At 44.8% G+C, this 20,690-nt stretch overlaps 2 protein-coding genes across 2 annotated transcripts in view; one reads left to right on the top strand and one right to left on the bottom strand.

Moving 5' to 3' along the window:
• Positions 1–283: 283 nt before the first annotated feature.
• epcam (epithelial cell adhesion molecule) lies at positions 284–3,411 on the top strand. The gene is made up of 9 exons (XM_069658936.1): positions 284–625; positions 1,250–1,351; positions 1,446–1,707; positions 2,092–2,157; positions 2,268–2,334; positions 2,433–2,531; positions 2,617–2,814; positions 2,893–2,937; positions 3,038–3,411. Exons 1-9 carry the CDS (start codon positions 565–567, stop codon positions 3,059–3,061), a joined length of 924 nt encoding a protein of 307 aa, XP_069515037.1. The 5' UTR covers positions 284–564; the 3' UTR covers positions 3,062–3,411.
• A 3,735-nt stretch (positions 3,412–7,146) lies between these two features.
• plekhh2 (pleckstrin homology domain containing, family H (with MyTH4 domain) member 2) overlaps positions 7,147–20,690 on the bottom strand; it is a 36,152-nt gene continuing 22,608 nt past the window's right edge. The window contains exons 17-30 of the mRNA XM_069658405.1: positions 20,082–20,261; positions 19,410–19,518; positions 18,401–18,513; positions 18,082–18,261; positions 17,388–17,485; positions 15,313–15,490; positions 13,566–13,721; positions 13,388–13,485; positions 11,927–12,068; positions 11,701–11,837; positions 11,472–11,601; positions 10,325–10,411; positions 9,812–9,961; positions 7,147–8,523 (exon numbers count right to left, since the gene is read on the bottom strand). Of these exons, the coding sequence (XP_069514506.1) occupies positions 8,338–8,523; positions 9,812–9,961; positions 10,325–10,411; positions 11,472–11,601; positions 11,701–11,837; positions 11,927–12,068; positions 13,388–13,485; positions 13,566–13,721; positions 15,313–15,490; positions 17,388–17,485; positions 18,082–18,261; positions 18,401–18,513; positions 19,410–19,518; positions 20,082–20,261 (1,944 nt within the window). The 3' untranslated portion in view covers positions 7,147–8,337. The remainder of the gene's footprint in view (positions 8,524–9,811; positions 9,962–10,324; positions 10,412–11,471; positions 11,602–11,700; positions 11,838–11,926; positions 12,069–13,387; positions 13,486–13,565; positions 13,722–15,312; positions 15,491–17,387; positions 17,486–18,081; positions 18,262–18,400; positions 18,514–19,409; positions 19,519–20,081; positions 20,262–20,690) is intronic.

Here is a 20,690-nt window from a genome sequence, read left to right as displayed (position 1 = left end):
CCTGCTTCTCTCAGTGTAAACGTCACTTCAGCCTTTAGAAAGCACGAGAACACAGACAGAACAGTCTGTTTGGGTCATTTTTTATTTTAGCCTAAATCTGACAGAGCATTAAGAATAGTGGGAGTGTGGCTGAGTTATAAGAATAAAATATGTCAACAGAGAGAGGGAGGGATGACCAAATATGGTAATACCGGGAAAAAGGTGTGGTTGACGTCACCCCCCTCCTCTATGCTAATGAGAGTGACGTCTTGAGACGCATCTCTTATAAATCTACTTCCTAACATCTTTTTATCAGTTCGACAACAACCACCGAACAGGACATAGCCAATAATCAGCTGTACACCTGCGCTTCATTAAGATCCCTTAATCTTTGTGCGTGTGCGCGCGCTCGCTAAGTTTCTCCTCAAACAGGTTGGACCAGGACACACCTGCAGGGAGAAAGAGAAGGAAGCTTTGTGTGGATCGACGGGACTCCATCTTTGACCTCAGAGGAAGACGGACGGACTGAAACGCAGCAGGAGGAAACTTTCTCATTTATTCGTTTTTACACTTTTTAGTCGCGTCATGAAAATGTGGATTGCGCTCGTGTTGGCTGCGCTCGCGGTGGGAGCTTCAGCACAAGCCTGTGAGTAGTTTTTATTTATTTATTTAAGTTAATTAGAGTCAAATGTGCCTGCGCAGTTTGTGCTCGGGGATGGTTTCAAAGACTCTTACTCAGCTTTACGTACAAACAGATCATACATTTGATTTGTGTTGCTTTCTAACTCGCTTTAGAGCACCTTCAGTCACAGGTTCTTGCCTTCAGTTTTATCTTTGCTCCTTTAAAGTGACTTTATTAGTGATGGGGGGGTTGAAAAGGTGTGTTTTAGGCTGCTTGCATGAGACGCGGTGAGTTTGGCTGAGTGGGGGTTGGGAGGATTTGTCCCGCTCCCTGGGGAAACCAACGCCCAGGTGTTCGACAAACCTGCTCGTCTACCCACTTTACAGAGCTGTATAATAGACAGAACAATAAACCTGTATGAAGCAGGACTACACTGAGCTCAGGAGGTATTTTACACACACTTTAATAAAAACAATTTTGCTGAAACATCAAATAAGAGTAATGAAGTATTTGGACAATACATGAAAATATATTGCGTGTGTGTACACTGGAATAAAGTGTAGGTAAGAGAAGCTGTTGACCTTCTTCCTCTTGTTCTATAACAGTAGATGTAATGTTGACAGATGTGTTTGATGTGTCTGTGCTCAGGTTCATGTGGAACCATGAAGTGGGCCACCTGTGACGGGAATCCATGCACCTGTACTCTCTTGGTCGGCAGCAACGTAAAACAAAATCTGGAGTGCACCGCCTGTAAGTAAAAGATGTGATCACTGCTCCCTGCTGGTACTTCTGTCCTTTCCTGCTCCTGATGTCCCCTTTCCTTCCTCCTTTCCTCCCCCCTCAGTGATCCCTAAGTGCTTCCTGATGAAGGCTGAGATGTACCGAGCCAAAAAGGGCCTTGACACCCGCACCATCGGCGGGAAACCAGTGGAGACAGCCTTCGTGGACAATGATGGCATCTATGACCCCGTGTGTGAGGCCGACGGCAAATTCAAGGCCAAGCAGTGCAACAACACCGAGGAGTGCTGGTGCGTCAACAGCGCCGGTGTCCGCCGTACCGACAAGGGAGACAAGGACCTGAAGTGTGAGAAGCTGGTGGAGACTTAGTGAGTATTTTAATCCTCAGCAGTGTTTTTAAATCCCCCGCCGCCCAAAAAATACACAGAATATGCATACAAAACAAACCTCGAGGGGTTAAACCAGATGGAAAACTGAAAATACAGACAGAACAGGTGTAGGTGGAAGCTTCACCTTATTACACCTCCCCCTTTACAAGAGGTCATACCTCACTTTCATATTTGTTTTAGAAGTTTTTAAAAGTACAAAGCGGACTACACATTCTTAATAACTTATCAGAGCTGGACAAATGCATCAGTTGAGCAGATAAACTTCTGGTCTTTATATTACTCTATTATTCTTTTTAACCCGGAGCTCACACTGACGAAGAGAACACGGTTATTTCTGACTGATTTTTGTCTCTGTTTCTCCAGCTGGGTTCGTCTTCAGCTCACACACAAAGAAATGGACGGGGAAGTGGATGCTACCAAGCTGAAGGCGTAAGTGTTTTTAACCTTTCAAAAAGCTGTTACTTTAACGAACTGAGAACGAGCGCGATCACATTTTTCAGCAGGAATTCAGTGTGACATTTCTTTTCCTCCAATCACAGCGCCATCAAAGATGCAATGAACAAACGTTACAATAACTTTGACAAGAGCTTGGTTGATAACGTCGAGGTGAGTGAGAAATCACAGGCTTTGTTTAATTTCGTCATAAAATAATAAAAATATCTGAACAGCATTAAAATGTAACTGTGCCTGGTGCCTTCCTACAGTATGACGCCGACAGCCGCACGATTGTTGTGGATGTGAAGAAGCCTAAGGATAACACCCAGACCGACCTGACCAACATGGCCTACTACATGGAGAAAGATGTACGTTAATATACGCATGTATACATCTGTGTTTGTTTCAAAGAGAGCTCTGTTGGCTGACCGGACTCTTCCTCTCCTCCTGCAGGTGAAGGTGCTGCCCCTGTTCAAGGACCAGGAGAAGTTTGAGCCGATGGTGGGCACCAAGAAGCTGGAGATGGAGAACATCCTGGTGTACTACGTGGACGCGGAGCCCCCAACGTTCACCATGAAGAACCTGTCGGGCGGGATCATCGCCGTCATCGTGGTGGTGGTGCTGGCTGTGGTCGCCGGCCTGCTGATCCTGGTAAGTGAAATATGATTTTATTCAATGTGCAGCTTTGAGCCGAGGCTGAGTCGTAATCCTCTTCCTGTTTGTGTTCAGTTCTTCGCCAATAGGCGCCAGAGTCAGCGGTACAACAAAGCCCAGGTGAGATGAACTTCCTAAAAACCTTTCTTTGTCCCTTTTGTACGTCAAAGTTTGACCTTTCTAGAACCGCTGTTTAACTTCTGCTTTGTTTCTGATCCAGCCAAGAGAGATGGAGGCCATGTAAAGTGTCAGCCGGAGGATCTGGAGAGTCGGCGTGTACATCACTTTCTTTGGATGAACTCTTTTGCAGTGGGACGGTGCCATTATCCCCATGTTACTTGACAAACGCAAAGTGTAAAGGAACAATCAACTTGCTTTTTATGTTGTTTTAATGTTGTCGGCACTACTGGTACGGCCATTTATTTATGAAATGTGTAAAGTCTGAACCCATCATCCGATTTATTGCCATAAAGAACTGTGCTTTTAAAAACATGCCGCATTTTTATGTTAAATTCCACGTCATAGATTGTACAGTTTCTTTCTTACTCATGTTTGTTTGTTGGATTGTTTTTAATAAAATCCGTTTTAAAAGACTCTCTTTGTATCGTCCAGTGTTTTTGTGTTGGTCTCAGTGGAAACGTACAGCAGCTCAGATGAAGGCGAGCGAGAGGAAATCAATCATTAGGTTCATATTTGCTCTTGATACTAAAACCTGGAAGTAAAACAAATGCATGTTTTGTTGTGTTCAGATGGTGAGCTCATTGGGTCTCACATGTAAGATGGCTGCTTTGATAATGAGCCTTGTTTACACGAGCAGGTTGAACGGAGGTTTTCCACCCAGGTGAGTTTCTGGCTGGGTGTGGCAGCCTGTTCTCAGCGTGTCACCGTCCTGGTATTGTTTGTCTCTGACGGAAACTTGAATCGCTGCCGTTCACTTTTAAAGCCTGAGTTACTGTGTTGACATCCTGACAGAAAATAAACCTTTAAAGGCTCCAACCAATGTTTATTTTTATGGATTTACTTTCTGACTAATTCCAGGATTAGAAATTGTGAAAAACCCTCCTCACGTTTCAGAGAGCCCAAAGTCATGTCTCTGTTGTCCAGCCGACACTCCCGAAGCCCAAAGACTGGAACCAGCAAAAGTTTCACATCTCTGCGTGAAACATGACAAACTGTTGATAATAAAACTAGTGAGTGAGTTATTAATGGATCTAATGTTTGCACCTCTTGGAGGAACTAGTGTGTCGTCTGTACTGGTGATACTGCCTGACTTCCTGCTTGAACTGACAGCCGAGGGAGGTGGTTAGTCATTTGTAGCTGTGTGTCTGAAACGGTTTGGCGTTACGTTCAACCTGTTGGTCTGGTTTTGGCTCACTCATGAACACATGCAGTATGTACACAACAAACACACACACACTCAAAGCTCTGCTGCAGCCTTTATTCACAAGTGAGGTGAAAAGCCAAAGCAAAGCAGCGAGGCGTTAATAATCAACTTTGTAGTAACACTTTATACAAAGGTACACATTCACCTTTAACAGGTTGCTTATTAGCATACACACTGCCAGGCCACAGACAGTCCGCCTTTAGCTTTGAGTACGCCGCTTATTCGCCGTGGCATCGTTCTGATCAGCTCATGTCACAACGTTTATTTGAGTTGAATCAATTTTCCACCAACATCTTGTATTGATGACGGGAGAGTCGGGCTGCTGCATAAAGTCTTCTCCAGCACGTCCCACAGATGCTCAGTGGGGCTCAGGGCTGGACTGTGGTGGCTCGCTCTCCCTTAACCACTCTTTACAATCATGTGCCCATTTTATGGAGGGTTTCATCTGTGCTGCAGTTTCCTCTGTGGACAAAAGGAGTTTCACATGGATGGTTTGAGAGACGTCTAATGAGAGGGCAGACCTTTTGTCTTTAATATGTGCAACATTTTCTACAAAATACTGAACACGCTTATTGCAGTCATTGTTCGAGGAAATTGGTTTGTTCTGGTTCTGGGAGAGACGATGTCGTTTCTGGTATCAAACAGGACCTGATTATTTTTCTTGCTGGAGGACAGACACATAATGATCAGTTCTCTGAGATGTTCTTCAAGCTTTGTGGCTTTTTGCTTTCCTTCAGTCCTTCAACATTTGAAACTACGGATAGTTTCTACAGGGATGCCACTTCATTAAGCACGGAGGAGCAACGTCAACATTTCCATCCTTGAAACAAATTGCTGTCAAACACAACAGAGAAATTGCAGCTGCAACCTCATTTATAAAAACTACTTATTAATACATTGTTCTGCAAGACTATATTCTACAACTCCTTTACACAGTTGTCCCTGAATAACTGACCCATTGGTTCTGTTCTGAGTTCTGTTCAGTCTGTAGGACATGAGAGGACGCACAACCGTTTCTGCATCTCTGACACTTTCAATTGACTTTATTCTTGTATGATCAATACGACCAGGACAGGATGAGTGTGAGCTGAGGGGAGAACTTGTTGCGTTGCACTCCACTGAAGTACAGGTTACACCAGTGTGAGGGCGGAGTGAACTACATGTATTTAAACTAGCAGTTAAACTACATGTTGCAGAAGCTTGCTGGTATTTCCACTACATCCATATTTGCACATGATTCACGTCGTTTTTTCTGTTGTTAAAATCTGAAGCTACAAATCAGGAGAGAAATAACAAGTGTGGTGGCAATTTCTGATGATGAGACCAATAAAGTTCTTTGGGAAACAAATAGTCTTTTGATGTCATTTAATTAAAGAATATTAAAAGATGAGTAAAAGCAATTAACAACTCGAGCTGGGTCAGACGAGTACTACACAGAACGTAGCTGTCGAGCTGACTGACAGAATCAAGGCACACAGTGTATTTTATACATTACAGGAAGAACTCCCTTTCACAGAGACAAAGTAAGGTGTTATTGTCATGGCTTTGGCTGAGGCGTCTGACTATCTCGAGCTTATCCTTTGCTTTGGAGCTCTCAGCCCAGACAAGGCCACCAACTATCTCTGTAAGACAGAAGGAGCAACAGTAAATCATGCACAAGACCCTGGAGAGGAGCAGACAATACATATGCTTAAAATGAACCTTAGCTGATTATACCATGATTATTGACTGTATAATATTAAAGAAATTTAAACATATGAGCAAACAGGTTAACATAAAAATTGACTGTTTCAGTTGTGTTGACATGAAACTAAATGTTTTCATTTGAACGAAGGTAAAAATAAAAAAGGTGAGTTTGTTTCCTACAGGTGGTGTTTATCACAGCTGAATTACAGGATTGTTAGTTTCAAAATATTTTATATTTAGTTTTTAATGTCTTTAACGTTTTTAGGCGTCAATTCGCTTTTTATAGCAATGCTGTCCTCACTGTCCCATGAACAGGTACCTTTCTGGTTTCTGTGTGACGTGTGAACACGTGTAATCATTTCAGTATTTTCTGTTGTCCTGTGATTTTTTTCATGTGAAACTTTATTATTTCAAATCAATTTCACTTTGTCAATTTGGTTAGTGACCTTCTTTTTCCAAATAAGCTTGATATCCTTTTTTCTCAGCAGCTTCAGGAACCATGTCTCTCTCAGGTAGCTCACCTGTAGTTCTGCTTCCCTCAGCGTGAAGTCATTGGTAGACAGCAGAGCTCTGTTTTCAGTGTAGCTTCTCAACAACTGTTAAGGTAAGAAGTCACTGTGAAACCTGTCACAACATGATCAGTGTGTGTGTGTGTGTGTGTGTGTGTGTGTGTGCGTGTGTGTGTGTGTGCTCTGCAGGAGACCATCCCTGTTTAACCTTTACGTATGTTACAGTAAAGTGACGGTTTATTCTTTATTATTCTAACAGCATGAAGGAACGCGATGACAGAAGAACACAAACGTGTCACTTTACTTTGAAAGGACAAAACAGCAATAGATTTAATGCTGACTTCCTGTTTGATTCTCCAGCGCTTCAGTGTTTTGATGAAGCACATTATTAAAAGTATTTTGTGTACAATTTGTCTCAGTTCTCCTGCCTCACCCAGCCCCCCCTTCCCCTCCCCCTCCCCATCTCCATGGCAGCACAGGGACAAAAGCATGCCTCTAACTAGTTCAGACAGGTTGGGTATCATATATCCTCTCCCACCCCTCCCCCTTTTCTCTCTGCTGTGTGAGAGACTTCAGGAATGAGGGTGCGTCACTGGCTGTCAGGCACCTGCTGCAGGTATCAGCATGTCAGATCCAGCCGACCAATCAGGGGGCAGGAGGTGGGTCTGTGGGGGAGAAGCTGGAGTGGAGCAGGAGAACATGAACTGGTTTTAGGTTTAATAAACTCAGAGGAACAAGCAGCGTGTTGGCTGTAGTTACTTTATTCATTTAAAAACAACATGATGATGTTTCTTCAACATAACAAATAAATATGAAGCCTGACAGTGAGCACAGGCCGGAGAGACTACTGGGAGGAAAAATCCTCTTTTGAAAGTACCCAACATAAAATAACCAGTTTTTCCAGTTAATATTTAGTTCAATACGTCACTGCTTCCTTTAGATACTTCATATTTTTTGTCACTCAGAAACAGGAAACTTTCTCTGCTTTCTCTTTCAGTGTACATTTCCAGCAACCATCCGTCACATCCTCTCGCCTCCTTCCTCTGCATCAGCAGAAATAAACCCTAATGTACTTCCCTAAAAAACCTTTGTCATGTAAATTTCAGAGAGCCTGGCTCACTTCAGGTGTTCACTCCTTCACCATAGAGGTTTGCAGTATTTATACATGATCAAAGTTTCACCTCTCTCCTGGCTACTCAGTAACTAAGGGCACAAACAGCTCGGTCACAGTTACACTGCACACAGGCTGTTTCCTTACCCTGTCATCATACTGTTCAGTATCCTCCATCATTTAACAACATCTTACACTGTGAAGCCGCGCACCTTCCCCGTCTACAAACCTTTGAATGGACTAAGAGGTGAGGTCACTAAACCTGCACACCTGACACACAGCAAAAGGTGAACTGCCCCTTTAACTGACCCGCCAGGCAAACAGTGTCTCTGTGCTCCTGATCACAAAGTTAATATGGTTAAAAAGACATTTGGGCCTCCCCTATGTGAATGAGCCTCACTGCCAAGAATCCAGTCAACAAACGTCCACGCTAACAGCCACGCTCAGGGAGAGTGACATTAACGGACAAACTCATCGATGCAGCAGCTCCTGTCCTGTGAGGTAAAATCACCGTTTTTATGAATGGAGTCTGGTGTGTGTGCAGAGATGTAACGTCTGCTTGTGGTTAAAAAAATCATCTTCCTCTGTAACAAAAAGGTCTATCTCTGTAGGGATCCTTTCTGTGATGTTGTCACACACTTAGAATAACAATCTGAGCCTGTCAGAACTTTGCCGCCCTCACAGCCTGTGACTACAAAACTTTAAGTCTTCATTTCAAACATGAATCTATCCCAGTGAGTCACGTGTGCAGCCATTTATTCATTTCTTTATATTTTATAATATCAGTGAAGTAAATATTTCCCAGAGGGCTCGGTGATGTTTCCCTCCTGTCAGAGCAGCGTGGGGGTCTTGCTGGGCCGTCCCAGTGCTGGGGGGGATTTGCTCCTCAGCTCTTTGCTCTTCAGACTGACGGGCTGAGCGACCATCAGGGCGGGGGCTGAGAGGTGATGGGCGGCGGCCTTCTGCTGGTGAGCGCTGTTGATGTAGCTGGAGATGAGGAGGGTGATCTCCCGGATCTGTTGACCAAACACAAAGAGAAGTCACAGAGGGGGTGTTCACACTCAGGACGCCTTATGATGGTTTGTTCCCACTGATTAAGGAATATATTTATACATTCTGTAATCTCACAACCTGCACAGTATTGAAAAGTTATAACTGAAGCTACTCATACACATTTAATTTTCACCCTTAATTCTTATGAACTGATTCAGTCTAAAGCAAACCCCCAGTGTCAGGAAGCTGGATCTCCTCTGTGGGAATGTTACGTGCCGTAGTTTTGTGTTGTGTTCTCTGTGTGCGTCTCTCTCCTGTGTGCTCCTCAGGTGCTGCTCTCCCTTTCTGCAGGGGACGAAGCTCACCTGGCTCTCATTCAGCAATCAGGAGAGAGTAAAAAGAGCAGCAGAGAGGAGACAGCCCGCGCCGGTGGGACATCCGGCTGTGTGTGTGACGTCTTCGTGTTCGGGTTTACTCCTTCAGTGGAAGGAGGGCGTTTCTTCAAGGCCTTTGTGTTTGTTTATTGTTATTTGGTTTATAGTGTTTGTCTTAGAAAACAGTTTCTCTTTGGTTTGAAAGAAGCTCGCTTTGTGTTCATTTTTGCTTTAGTTTAATAAATTCCTCTTAAATTTGCTGATACATTGTTCCTTCCTCCTTTTTCCTGGGTTTTAATTTTATTGTTACTCCCCTCATCCCCTAGCCCATTCAGGGGAACGTAACAGGGGAACGCAAACTTAAACTGGCTCATTCAGCAGCTAATGAATCAAAGCTAAGCCACACAGACTGTTTAGCTTTGATAACTTAAGCATTTGTTAACCCCTCACTCCTCCGCCAAATCCCAAACTCGAGGCTTCATTAGGCAGTCGAGAAACCGATGGCTACGTCCATTATTATACAGTCTATGACCTGAGCTGCCCCAGAGGAGGGTGTGTTCAGTGTCAGATTGAAAAGTCTGTAAAAAGAGTCACACTTCCACACTCACACTTTTCTTTGTGAGCTACATACAGCAGATACTCAGGGGAGGGGATGTGTTGTATGTGCAGACTCGTTGCACCAGATCAGTCATCTTCTGCAGCGTTCCTCGCTTTTATCAAAAGCAGAGCTGATTTTCTGTCTGTTATAAGAATCTGTTCCCCTCGATGGCCCGCGATCAGCACAGTCTGTCTGTGTGAAGGAAGGCTCATATGATGCATCAACACCCCGTTCATGAAGATGAAGAGCTGATAACCACCCTCTAATCCCCGTTATCTCTGACTGGTGTTAGGTTCGAAATAGGCCTCATGTAGAGCCACAGTCTACTCTCTCTCTCACCTTGGAGGCATCCATAGCAAACAGATGTTTGTCTGTAGGTTTGTCTTTGCCTGCGTTGGTGCCGATGCTCTGTCCCACAACCAGCATGAAGTCCTGTCTGCAGCCTCCAAACGTCATCAGGCTCTTGTAGGGGTGGGACACCAGCGGCTTCTGCACACACAGAGAGTCGTGTTTGGAGAACAAGGACGCAAACATTTTTATATGTGACACAGTTTTTTATAATGTGTGACCAAGACCCCAGGAGATTACACATCTTCTTGTTTTCGTCCCACTAAGGCGACGTGTGTGTCATAACAGGCTGGTCAAACTGGACTCAATGAGTTCAATCAAAAGACCACAGATACCACACACAGAGGATAACGTCCAATGCCTGCACTTGTTAAATAAAACAATGCCGTGTTCTTGCCCAGCATCCAAACACCATCAGGAACCTGTCCACGCTGCACAGTTTGCATGACAGGAAACCCCAGCAGTAGGGTGAAATGAGTGTGGCCAGTATGCAGACATGCTCACCACAGAGCTGTGCTCCAGAACACTGATGCCGTCCTCGTGCACTGCCAGCCACACACGTGCACCCTGCTGAGGAGACGGAGTGATGGACTGAAAACACAGAGAGAGACAGGAAGTCAGATCCAGCCCAAAGACATTTCACAATAACAGTCAAATATCCTGTGGAGTTAGCTGATAGACACGGTGAGGTGAACCAGGAAGGTCCTAACACTGTCAGGTGAGGAGGAGGATTAGATCGTTTATCTGCTGCTCTGAAGAGGTCACATGACTGAGATGCTGTGTATCAGCCCTGGGTTTCTGTAACTAACCAAGAGCGTGTTCACATAAAGGGGTGCAGCACATCATCACAACATGCACAACCTCGTTTTTTACTAAAGGAACTAAATAAAGGAACTAAATAAAGGAACTAAATAAAACATCTTTGCAGTGTACTTTCTACTGTAGGCATGTTTTTATATTGATTACGTGAATCGCTGTCTCTCTACAGCGGCGTAGCGACATTTGGGCGGCTGTGGCTCAGTGGCAGAGTCGGCCGTCTCTCAGTTGGAAGGTTGGTGGTGTCCTTGGGCGGACACTGAAGCCCCAAATTGCCCCCGGTGGCGTAGCCATAGATAACAGGCAGCACGGCTCCTGTTAGGAGAGGCCGGTCAGAGTTCCTTCACTGAAGCTAAGCTAAGCACGGCTGCAGATGGGGTCAGGAGCATCACGTTCTTAAGCCACTTAACAGAGTCCTACATATAAACAAACATGTCAGTTTAGGTGTGCACTGGATTTCAGTATTTTGTCACCGCTTCACGTTGACGTCAGACGGCCCTTTCCCTCAGCACTATGTCTCACTCTGCACATCGGCCCTGTATACCTACGCCTGCAGCGCACGGTATGAATCAGCTGTTTGAGTCGACAATTAAAGAAAATACATTATTATGGAAACGACCAACGATGATCAAATATAGTTCTAAAAAAACAAGGCAAAGTTATTCAAAACATTTCATGTGGATCAAATTGATCTGGATTTGGAATGTGTGATCAGCTGATCCACCTTCCTTTTGTAGAGTTTTTCAGGTTGACTATAACTCCTACACAGTTATCATTTCACCGTCATCACATCAACAACAATCACTGCAGCTCAATCGTCCTGCAGTTCACCTACCTCTGCTTCAAACAACTTGGCACCAAAGAAAGGCCACTTCCTGGCAACGGTCAGGTAGATCCTGACGCACTCGGATGAACTGCGACCCCTGAGGGAGGCCCAGCGAGCAGACAGACGCTGCAGCAGCAGCCTGAGGAAAGGGGGGGGGGGGGGGGCAGCTTTATTTCTATTGCAGTCGGTTATATTCTGTACTCTGAGACTCTGTCATGAGACCTCCCTGATCTGTTACCTGAGCTGCTCCTCAGACGAGCTCCTGCGGTAATGTTTGGGGTAGAATCTGTCCAGAACCTGCTTCAGGGTTTGGTTGGACTTGGTCTGGGCTGATCCAGGAGCAGAGAAGGGACGCTCGAAGTCCCCAAAGTCCACCTGAACACAGACACACGAGCATTATACTGAACACTGGTTTCTACTCCATTAAAGATAAATTAAAGTATGTGCATTAACAGGAGGCAGACCTGAGCCAGCAGGGCGGCCATCTCCAGAGCCAGCTCCTTGTTGACGGGGAAGTGGCCCGCTGCGATGGCCTCGTTTGTCTGATAAGCTAGCAGCAGCCTCTCCCTCTCTGATTCCCCCCTGACCTGGAGAGAGAAGTACAGCCTGCAGACGAGAGGCAGAAGACACGGATGACAGATGAGAATATTATCGAACTCTCACGGTTTGTTTGTTTTGTATTTTTGTCTTTATTTAATATTAATTAATATTTTAAGGGTTTCTCAGTCACTCTTCAGACCTTTCCTTTGTTTTATTCAGAAAAGACATTCATCTCTGTTCACAGATTCTACGTACAAAGAAAACAGTCCGTGTGGAGAGCAAAAGCAGGAACGTGATCCACCGTAACAACATCTCGGCTCCCATCAGCTTCATCTGACAACGACTGAGCTTCTTTTTAATCTCTATAAACAGACATCTGCATGCTAACGGCTTACAATCTGTTCTAGATCCAAACATTCAACTTGAGACAAATCTCCTTCACGCTGTGTCACCGTTCAGCCTTTAGATTTCCTGAATGCATCATAAATGATGGCTCCGCCCTCCGTTCAACAAACTTGTCATGTTAAAGTAGTTTTCTTCTCCTCTTGAGGACAGACCTGACAAAGCTTCATGTTGTTCCTAATCTGCATCATGATGTTGTTATTTCAGCAAACTGAAGAACCGTTAATTAAAGTCACTCACAAAAAAATCTGTTTCTGTTTGGGCTTCATCCCGCTGAAGTAAGCCAGAGTGCAGCCTCTGTGTAACTTACTGTTTACAGTGAAACTGAGACTCAGCACAAACAGATGAACAGGCGCTCCTCTGGGGGATGGACCGAACCAAGAGAGGACAGCGTTTATTAAGCACACATAGCTGGAGGGAGAATTTCCCTTCACTTTGATCTGAACACACGGTCGCTTCTCGAGGCTGCTAACTGGACTGTAAACAATGCAGCGCACGGAGAAGGAAGTCTTTGATGGAAGTCTGCAGCCGACTCATACAGTAACTCGTTCTCATACTACTCTCAACTACAGTGTTTGGCTTTTAGGAGGTTTGTGTGATAACAAGCCTGATGATCCTTCAAACCATGTCACACATCTCTGCTTTAAAGTTTATCGGAATATGAACTAGAGCTTCAACCTCTGGTTTAAGTGTAATCGCTGCTCTGTTGTATTTTATTCATCACTGAACACAGAGCTACAGGAACGTGGCCCTTCAGTGTCGATGACGTTTTTAAAGGGAGATGAATTATCCTCCTTTCATCACAGAGCGGAGACACAACATGGACCGACACTCCGGGCTTCCTGTTGTTAAGGAACAGGTTGTTTGTTTCACCTGGTCTGGCTAAAACATCAATGTACCTGAAGCAAGGGGGTGACAGCGCTGACACTCTGGGTCATGTTTGTGAGTTCTTGGTGGATCAGGGACGAGGTGAATGAGCGTACCTGTTCTTGTAGGTGAGGCGGACTGTCCTGGTGTTCTCAGACTTGCCCGTGTGCTGCTCCTTCGAGGCCTGCTCCCATTTGGAGATAATGTCACAGATCTGCAGAAGACATATAGGAGACAGGGCTGTGTTCAGACACTAAACTGTTCTTCTCTCCATCACGTGAGCAGAAGACGCACCTTGACCCCTCCCTGCAGGCAGTGCTCCAGCTCTCGCCCGGTCGGGTCGTCGGTGTACAGGCTGAAACCAGAGAGCCCCGTCTTCCTCATGCTGGTGTCCTGGTTGAGACGACACTGGAACTCGTCCACTGTGGTCGAAGCATCGAAGCTCACCACCTGCGAGTATTAACCACAGAAGAAGAGAGGAGAGTGATGACAATGATCACATATATTACATTTCCTCTGAAGACATGCACAGGTGGGAAAATGAAAAAGCTGTACTGATGTCGTACTGCTGTGATCCACGTGTGCAAAGAGTTTAAATGTAGATAATCTGATTGTTGATCTAAATAGCAATCAATAGTGACAATCTTGAGGGAAGTAAAACAACATATTTGATAACAACAGTCATATTCACAATAATATCTGTAACCTGTAACACATGACATAACAAGAAAATATAACAGAATTTGAAATGCCCACCCTGAGGGTGACGTCAGAGGAACATGGCCGCCGTCTGAATGTGGAGAGTAAGGGAGCGTTTTCGATCTGTGATCATCAGCAGCTCTAAGAGTCTGTACTGAGGCACAGCAGCGCTTTATGCTAACATCAGAATGCTAACATACTCACAAAGACAATGCTAATATTTTATCAGGTATAATGTCGACCATGCAGGCTCTCGTCCTGCGTCTCACAGAGTGTGTGTGTGTGTGTGTGTGTGTGTGTGTGTGTGTGTGTGATGTCGTCTGGTCTCTCTCTGTATGACCTCTCTGACCTGTGATCTAAAGTGTTTCCTGAATCTCTGTGTGAACCTGCAGGTTAAAGCTCCAGCAGAGCTCAACCTGACTGTGACTTCACACACACACACACATCATTCTCATATTTATGATCACACACTTTACTGCTGCTCAGCTGCAGCTCAGACCAGACTTCCTGCAGATTTTCAACGTAAAGTTACCTGACTGTCGATCAGTTGTCACGCTGACCATCAGAACGTTACACTGGAACGTGTTATCCACGAATGTGGACGACTGAATAGAGCTGAATTACATTAACATGTAGATGGACGACATTATGTCAACAACAAACTCAGAGGATGGTCTGTGTTGTGATGTTTTATTTAAGACCAACGACGAACACAGCCATATAGTTTTGGTGCCTTAACCTCAAACAGAGAAAACAAAATGGTGACAGTTTTGTCTAAAGTAATGTGTTTACACTCTGCTGGGTGAAAGAGAAACACCTGTTACGCCCTGCAAAAGAAAAGTGGAGACAACCTGCAACGACACGTTCAAATGATTTATAAACTTTATATTTTTTTGTATTGTTCGCCTGTTTTTCGCACTTGTGTATTTTGTACACCTTTTACCTGCTGTGATGTCATCGCCCTGCTGTGTTTAATGTTCTGCACCAATAAAGTGCCCTTGCCTTGAAATTGAATAAACATGTAGCAATAGTAGCTGTTTTTGTATTTCAGTCGAACAAGTCCGAGGTGATACTCAGGATTAAGGCTGTGATGTCATTACTTCCTGTTAGCATCACAGAGAGACAGCGAGAGAGAGAGAGAGAGTAACAACAGAGCGTACAGGTAAATGATGGGTGGAGCTGTACCGTCTGAATCGAAACTGAGAGTGACATGAGGCTTAGCAGCTACAGTCAAACTGTTAGCATGAGCTAGCTTAACAGGATTCACCCTGTGTCCTTTCCTGAAAGTCTGAGAATGTGGCTCTGCAGGCTTCAGCGGTGTTACTGCACGGCGTGATGGTACCTGGTAGGTGTTATTGAGGAAGTGAACGGGCACGCTGAAGGGCAGGGAGTGATGGTAGGGATTCCTCAGCAGGATGGACAGGATCTCCATGCGGGACGGCCGGGCCTGCCTCTCGCCCCTCTGCTGGGTCCGCTCCATAGAGCGCTGGCAGTAGATGGCGTATTTACCCACCTCAGTCCTGACAACAACAGGAACACAATGACACAGTGGTATAGTATATGTCCAATGTACATCACATAGTTACACTCACAGAGTGTGAGGCGCTGGTTTAGCTCAGCGGTTAAATGATGCAGAGGCTACAGTCCTCGATGCAGCGGCCCACCCTTGGCCCCCTGCTGCGTGTCATGCCCACTCTCTCTTCCTGTTTCCAACACTATCCACTGTCCTCTCTCGATCAATAAAGGAATAAAAGGCCAAAAAATACAAACTTTGAGTTACAGACTGTGACCAGAATTCACTTAAAGTATCTTTAACGTTTTCTATCCTTCGAAGCAACTGAAACGTGCAAAACAAACGATGGAAATAAAACCAAAAATATTCCAGTGTTTGTAAAAAACTAAACTAGAGGAAGTTTAAAACCTGCATTCTTTCTAATGTCCAGCAGGGGGCGACTGCACTGGTTGTAAAAGAAGTGTGATCCTATAGAAGTCTATGAGAAAATGTTCCTCCTCCTCTCCTGATTTATTCCCTCAGTAAACATGTTCCTAATGAGTTTATGGTCTCAATCTGTAGTTTCAAGTCTTCTTCAACACAGCATGATGTTCATTTAGTCACTGATGCTCCCATTGAGAGTCACACAGACCAGAAAGCAGGGGAGGGGTTAGGGCGGGGCTACCTGTGAGTGACAGGTAACTTTCAGATTAGAAACCATGTTCAGGTCCTTTCGGAGTAAACATCTGAATGACCTGGATGACTCATGATGAGTAAACTAAACCTGACAGCAAGCTGTGACAAATCCTGAGGTTTGATTACGTTTGTGTGAAGTGTATTGATGGAAAAAAACAGACAGAATGTTTTTAAAGTGAACCGTTTGCTGGTTCAGCCTGTTGAATGTGTTTGCTGCTTTTCTTTGAGAGGACATGAAGACTGCTGGACAAAAGACGTCACTCTGAGCTCTGATAGGTTGTTACCTGCATGTTGTGTTTTATACAACAGTTAGTTCTGACCAAGTAATCTGGTTGAACAAGAGGCATTCCATGAACGGTGATACAGAGCACAACATCACTGGGACTTTTCACTCTTTGTATCACTCCACCTCAGCCAGGTTATTCTTATCTCACTGGTTGCTGATAAATTAAAACAGATAAATGTACATGATAAAAACAGCTGATCTGTGCTCACCTGCAGACACAGAGTGCAGGAGGATGTTTGGGTTGTGGAGCTAGTTGAGTTGGTGGAGCAGAAAGTAATCTGTTGTTGACTGTTACTGTTTAATATTTGCTGCTTGTTTAACTGTTGTATTAAAGCAATGTCACACTGGAGGTCGTGATGTTGGACTGAATCATCAGGGCCTACGACCGAATCACAGCCGTGATGATACTCAGTCCAACATCACGACCTCCAGTGTGACGTTTCATAGCTGACTCCTTTCGTTCACTGACCCTGACAGAGCAGTGACTGTAAGGAGAACATCCTGAACCACTGAGCGTACAGACAGTGTGTCAAACACAAAGACGTTTACGTTACATTACCAATAAAGCAGAAAGTAAAATGTTTTTTATGACGGCTCTGAAAATGTCCCGGACATAAACTGTTCAAGTGTTTGTTCGTCCTTTCATCAAAGAGTCAGAATTATAGTCACAGACAAAATCGACACTTTGAAGAACTGGGTTTCACAAACTGTGAGAAGCTTTGCTCAAAAAACATTTTATGGAAGGTTGAATTAATGAGAAACTATTTCCACATTAATGACTAATGAAATTAATCCTTGCTTGTGGCGCTGCTCTTCCACGCACAACAAGTAAGCCACAACGTGTCTCTGCATGTTTGACCTGGTGACATAGATTTGTTTTCAGTGTTTCTTCTTCAAACATTTGAGTCTCATGCTGACGTTCAGACCCCTGAGGATGTCTCACCTGGAGTCCCCATGTCTGTTCAGGTGAACCTGCAGCAGCCAGAGGAAAGGGTGCTGAGGCAGAAACAGGCCCACACACAGGGCGAGAAACTGCCAGCCCTGAGGAGCACACACACACACACACACACACACACACACACAAACATGAGACAGAGAATGTGCACAGGAAGCAGCCGGCAGTGAAACCCTGCAGCTTCAGGTTCACTCTGTTCTCCTCGGCTGTGTTTCGTTTGGATCTGATGAATCAGCCACACAGACTTAATTCATAAACACAGACGAGACGCAGCGCCGCATTTAATCCTGTTTCATCCTGAGACTCATCCCACGCTGGGATTTACGTCTTGTTTTAAACCCAGCAGGTGAACATTCATCCTTATGTATCCCCCTGCTGGAGTCACTGCTGTCTGGTTACTGGGTAAGAAGATCACATGACCACAGGGAGTTTCTGGTATTTTGAGGACTTGTTTGTTTGCATGTACAAGTCAAACGTGCCGACATTAAGGTGACAGTGTTCTCCGAGGCACAGTGAAGACTTTACAGCCACCGACTGAAGTGCTCCTGAGTGCATCCTTGTTTCTCGAAACTGTTTCCAAATTTTTTCACTGAGTCCTGACGATATCCAACATTTTCTCACGCCCTGTTTTTGCAGATAATATCACATGCTGCTGCTGCCCCCGTGTGGTGAGAATACAGACCTGCAGGGGTCCCGGGTGGCCGTGCGGCTGCCTCCTGCGGGTCTGTTTGATGAGCTGACAGAAGAGCTCGTTCTGCAGCTCGGGGTGGGCAAGACACACCTGCAGGGCGCTCTGAGCCAGAGACACGTGGTAGTCGATGGCCGGAGCGTCGATGGCCACGTTGATGAAGAGCTGACAGGTCTGTAGCAGTAATACAATGCAACACAATAAAACAGTTAAAATAAAATGTGCACAAAATGTACTACCACAGTAACATTAAAATATATTCAGCACAGCTCCTCCGTCTGGTCCTGTCCGGTGTGAAGCTGTGTGTTTGTACCTTAAAGAGCTTCACGGCCTCGGTCTGCAGAGCCAGTGAAGGCAGCGTGGTGAGAGGGGACGACAGAGCCTCTTTACTGAAACACAACATGGGATGTCTCCAGATCAGAGAGTCTGAAACACAAAGGAAGGTCATGCAGATGAATACAGTACAATGTGGTCTTTACAAAAGGGAAAAAACTTAAAGACAGAAGCTGACAGAAACATTGATTTAAAAACAAACATGAACACGGGAATTCTGGTATTTTCACACCTGAGGCCTATTTTTAAATATTTTGGGTCCAAATGAAAAATAGACACAAAAAGATCTGGGAGCAAACATGGCCGACCAAAGTAGGTCCAGTAAAAGTTCAGACAGGCTCGGAAACAGACGTTACAGCGCTCTCTGCACACACCAGACTCCATTGACAAAAACTGTAACTTTACCTCACAGGACACAGGAGCTGCTGCTCTGCTGCTGCCTAGATAAATACATTAGTTTGTTTGATTGATTGTAACAGAATATTGAGATGGATTTGAACTAACCATTTAAAACACCAAAGTCACACAATAACACAAACAAACTAACAGATCGAGGCAGCAGCAGAGCAGCAGCTCCCGTGTTCAGTGAGCTAAAATCACTGTTTTTGTCAATGGAGTCTGGTGTGTTTGCTGAGAGCGATCTGTTTGTGGTTACAACAATCATCTTCCTCTGTAACAAAAAGGTCTATCTCTGTAGGGATCCTTTCTGTAACGTTGTCACACACTTAGAATAACAATCTGAGCCTGTCAGTGGAAACAACAAGAACTTTTAGAGTAGAGAGCAGCAGTAGATTTAACATGGAGGTTTAGTTTCACTGTGTGTTTATCAACGATAATGGTGAATGTGGATGGTGAATCATGAAGATTACAGGCATGTTTTGATTGTTTTTGGCATAAACTCAATTTAAAAGGAGGGAAAAATGCAGGTTGTCGTATAAACAATTAAACACAATCACAGACAGAAATGAATGTGTGAATGAAACACTGACTTGGGTCTCCGTCCAGTTGGAAGAGTTTTCCCAGCAGTTGTTCGAAGTCGGTGCCGACTTTCCCCACCGTGGTTCCTGCAGCCACAGACAGATGGAAGAGCCACGAGTCCTGCAGAGAAACACAGCGACATCAGAGACGACCGAGGAGGAGACACAAACAACAGACCGCTGATGTTCAACATGTCTGTGAAGTTTCTCAGGTCATGGTAATTCTAAGCTTAATCCAAAAGGCAACTGGACTTGGTTAATGTCCTTCTTACTGAGGACTGAAGGAGTCCCTGCTGTCAGTATAAGTTTAGACTTATAATCACTATAGCCCTTATTTGAGGCAAAGGTGTATTCTTCTTCCTGTACAGTGAGATGTGAGGCCAGGACAGGACAACTGCATTAACCTGACTGCTGATTTTACATGTTACTACCATAACCACTGTGCCTCCTGCAGGTGAGAGGCGGAGGTGGCACTGTCCATGGATGCATGCATTTATGCAATATTCCTGCAGTATTGATCTATGTATATATTTTATCGTGCAGAATTTTACACGTTGTTTTCTTGTTGCTCGATGTGATTCGTTCGTTCGACGGTTAGCTGTGTGCAGCAGGAAGTGAGAGCAGCTGGATGTAGCTCTGCTGCAACAAAAACAAAGACAGATGGAGTTTCAGAGAGCTGCTGACCTTCTCGTGGCTGTTCTCGATGAGCAGGTACGTCGGCCCCTGCTCCTGTGGGTGGATGGAGATGGTAAAATGTGTCACCTGTAGGCTCCGCCCACAAGCCTTCAGGTCATCATCCGAGTCCCTCGACCTGTCCACCTCCTCCACCCGGGCCTCCCACAGCTTGATCTGACCCAGGGGGAACTGGGAACACACACATTAATACACACACACACACACTGAAATTAAACTAATTTTAAAACAGACGTTCGTGCCGTCACTTCCTGCTCTTCTTTAAATCTTCATCGTTCTCGTTTCTGACGGACTCCACCACACACATCTTTAAAGTGTTTAAGCGAGGCACGTGGGTGCAGATGTCGTGCAGATGTTTCCCAAAGAATGAACTTAACTACCTGATGAAACACAAAGTATGGAGCTGACAGCAGCAACAGCTCTGTCTCTTGACTGGTTTTAGCTCAATAGCCCCGCCTAGTGGTGAGACTCTGGAGCTGCAGCCATGCAGCCGCTGCCTCCTCATGAAACTTACATCCTCTGACTCACACACCCTTAAAGTTTACAAGAAGTAAAAAAAAAAGTTTTATTTTTTCTCATCTCAGATGTTTGAAGGTGATT

Source organism: Semicossyphus pulcher, unplaced genomic scaffold, assembly GCF_022749685.1.
Source record: "Semicossyphus pulcher isolate SPU_LCO1_2020_fin unplaced genomic scaffold, fSemPul1.0.p SCAF_12, whole genome shotgun sequence".
NCBI lineage: Eukaryota > Metazoa > Chordata > Actinopteri > Labriformes > Labridae > Semicossyphus > Semicossyphus pulcher.
The sequence above is the reverse complement of the archived record's forward strand: the minus strand, read 5'-3'. Positions and strand labels throughout refer to the sequence as shown.

Excerpts from the sequence above, each read along its gene's own strand:
- epcam (XM_069658936.1), top strand. The coding sequence starts at position 565 with ATGAAAATGTGGATTGCGCTCGTGTTGGCTGCGCTCGCGGTGGGAGCT. Across the intron at positions 626-1,249 it reads GGGAGCTTCAGCACAAGCCT|GTTCATGTGGAACCATGAAG; the intron begins GTGAGTAGTTTT and ends GTCTGTGCTCAG. Across the intron at positions 2,532-2,616 it reads CCTACTACATGGAGAAAGAT|GTGAAGGTGCTGCCCCTGTT; the intron begins GTACGTTAATAT and ends CTCCTCCTGCAG.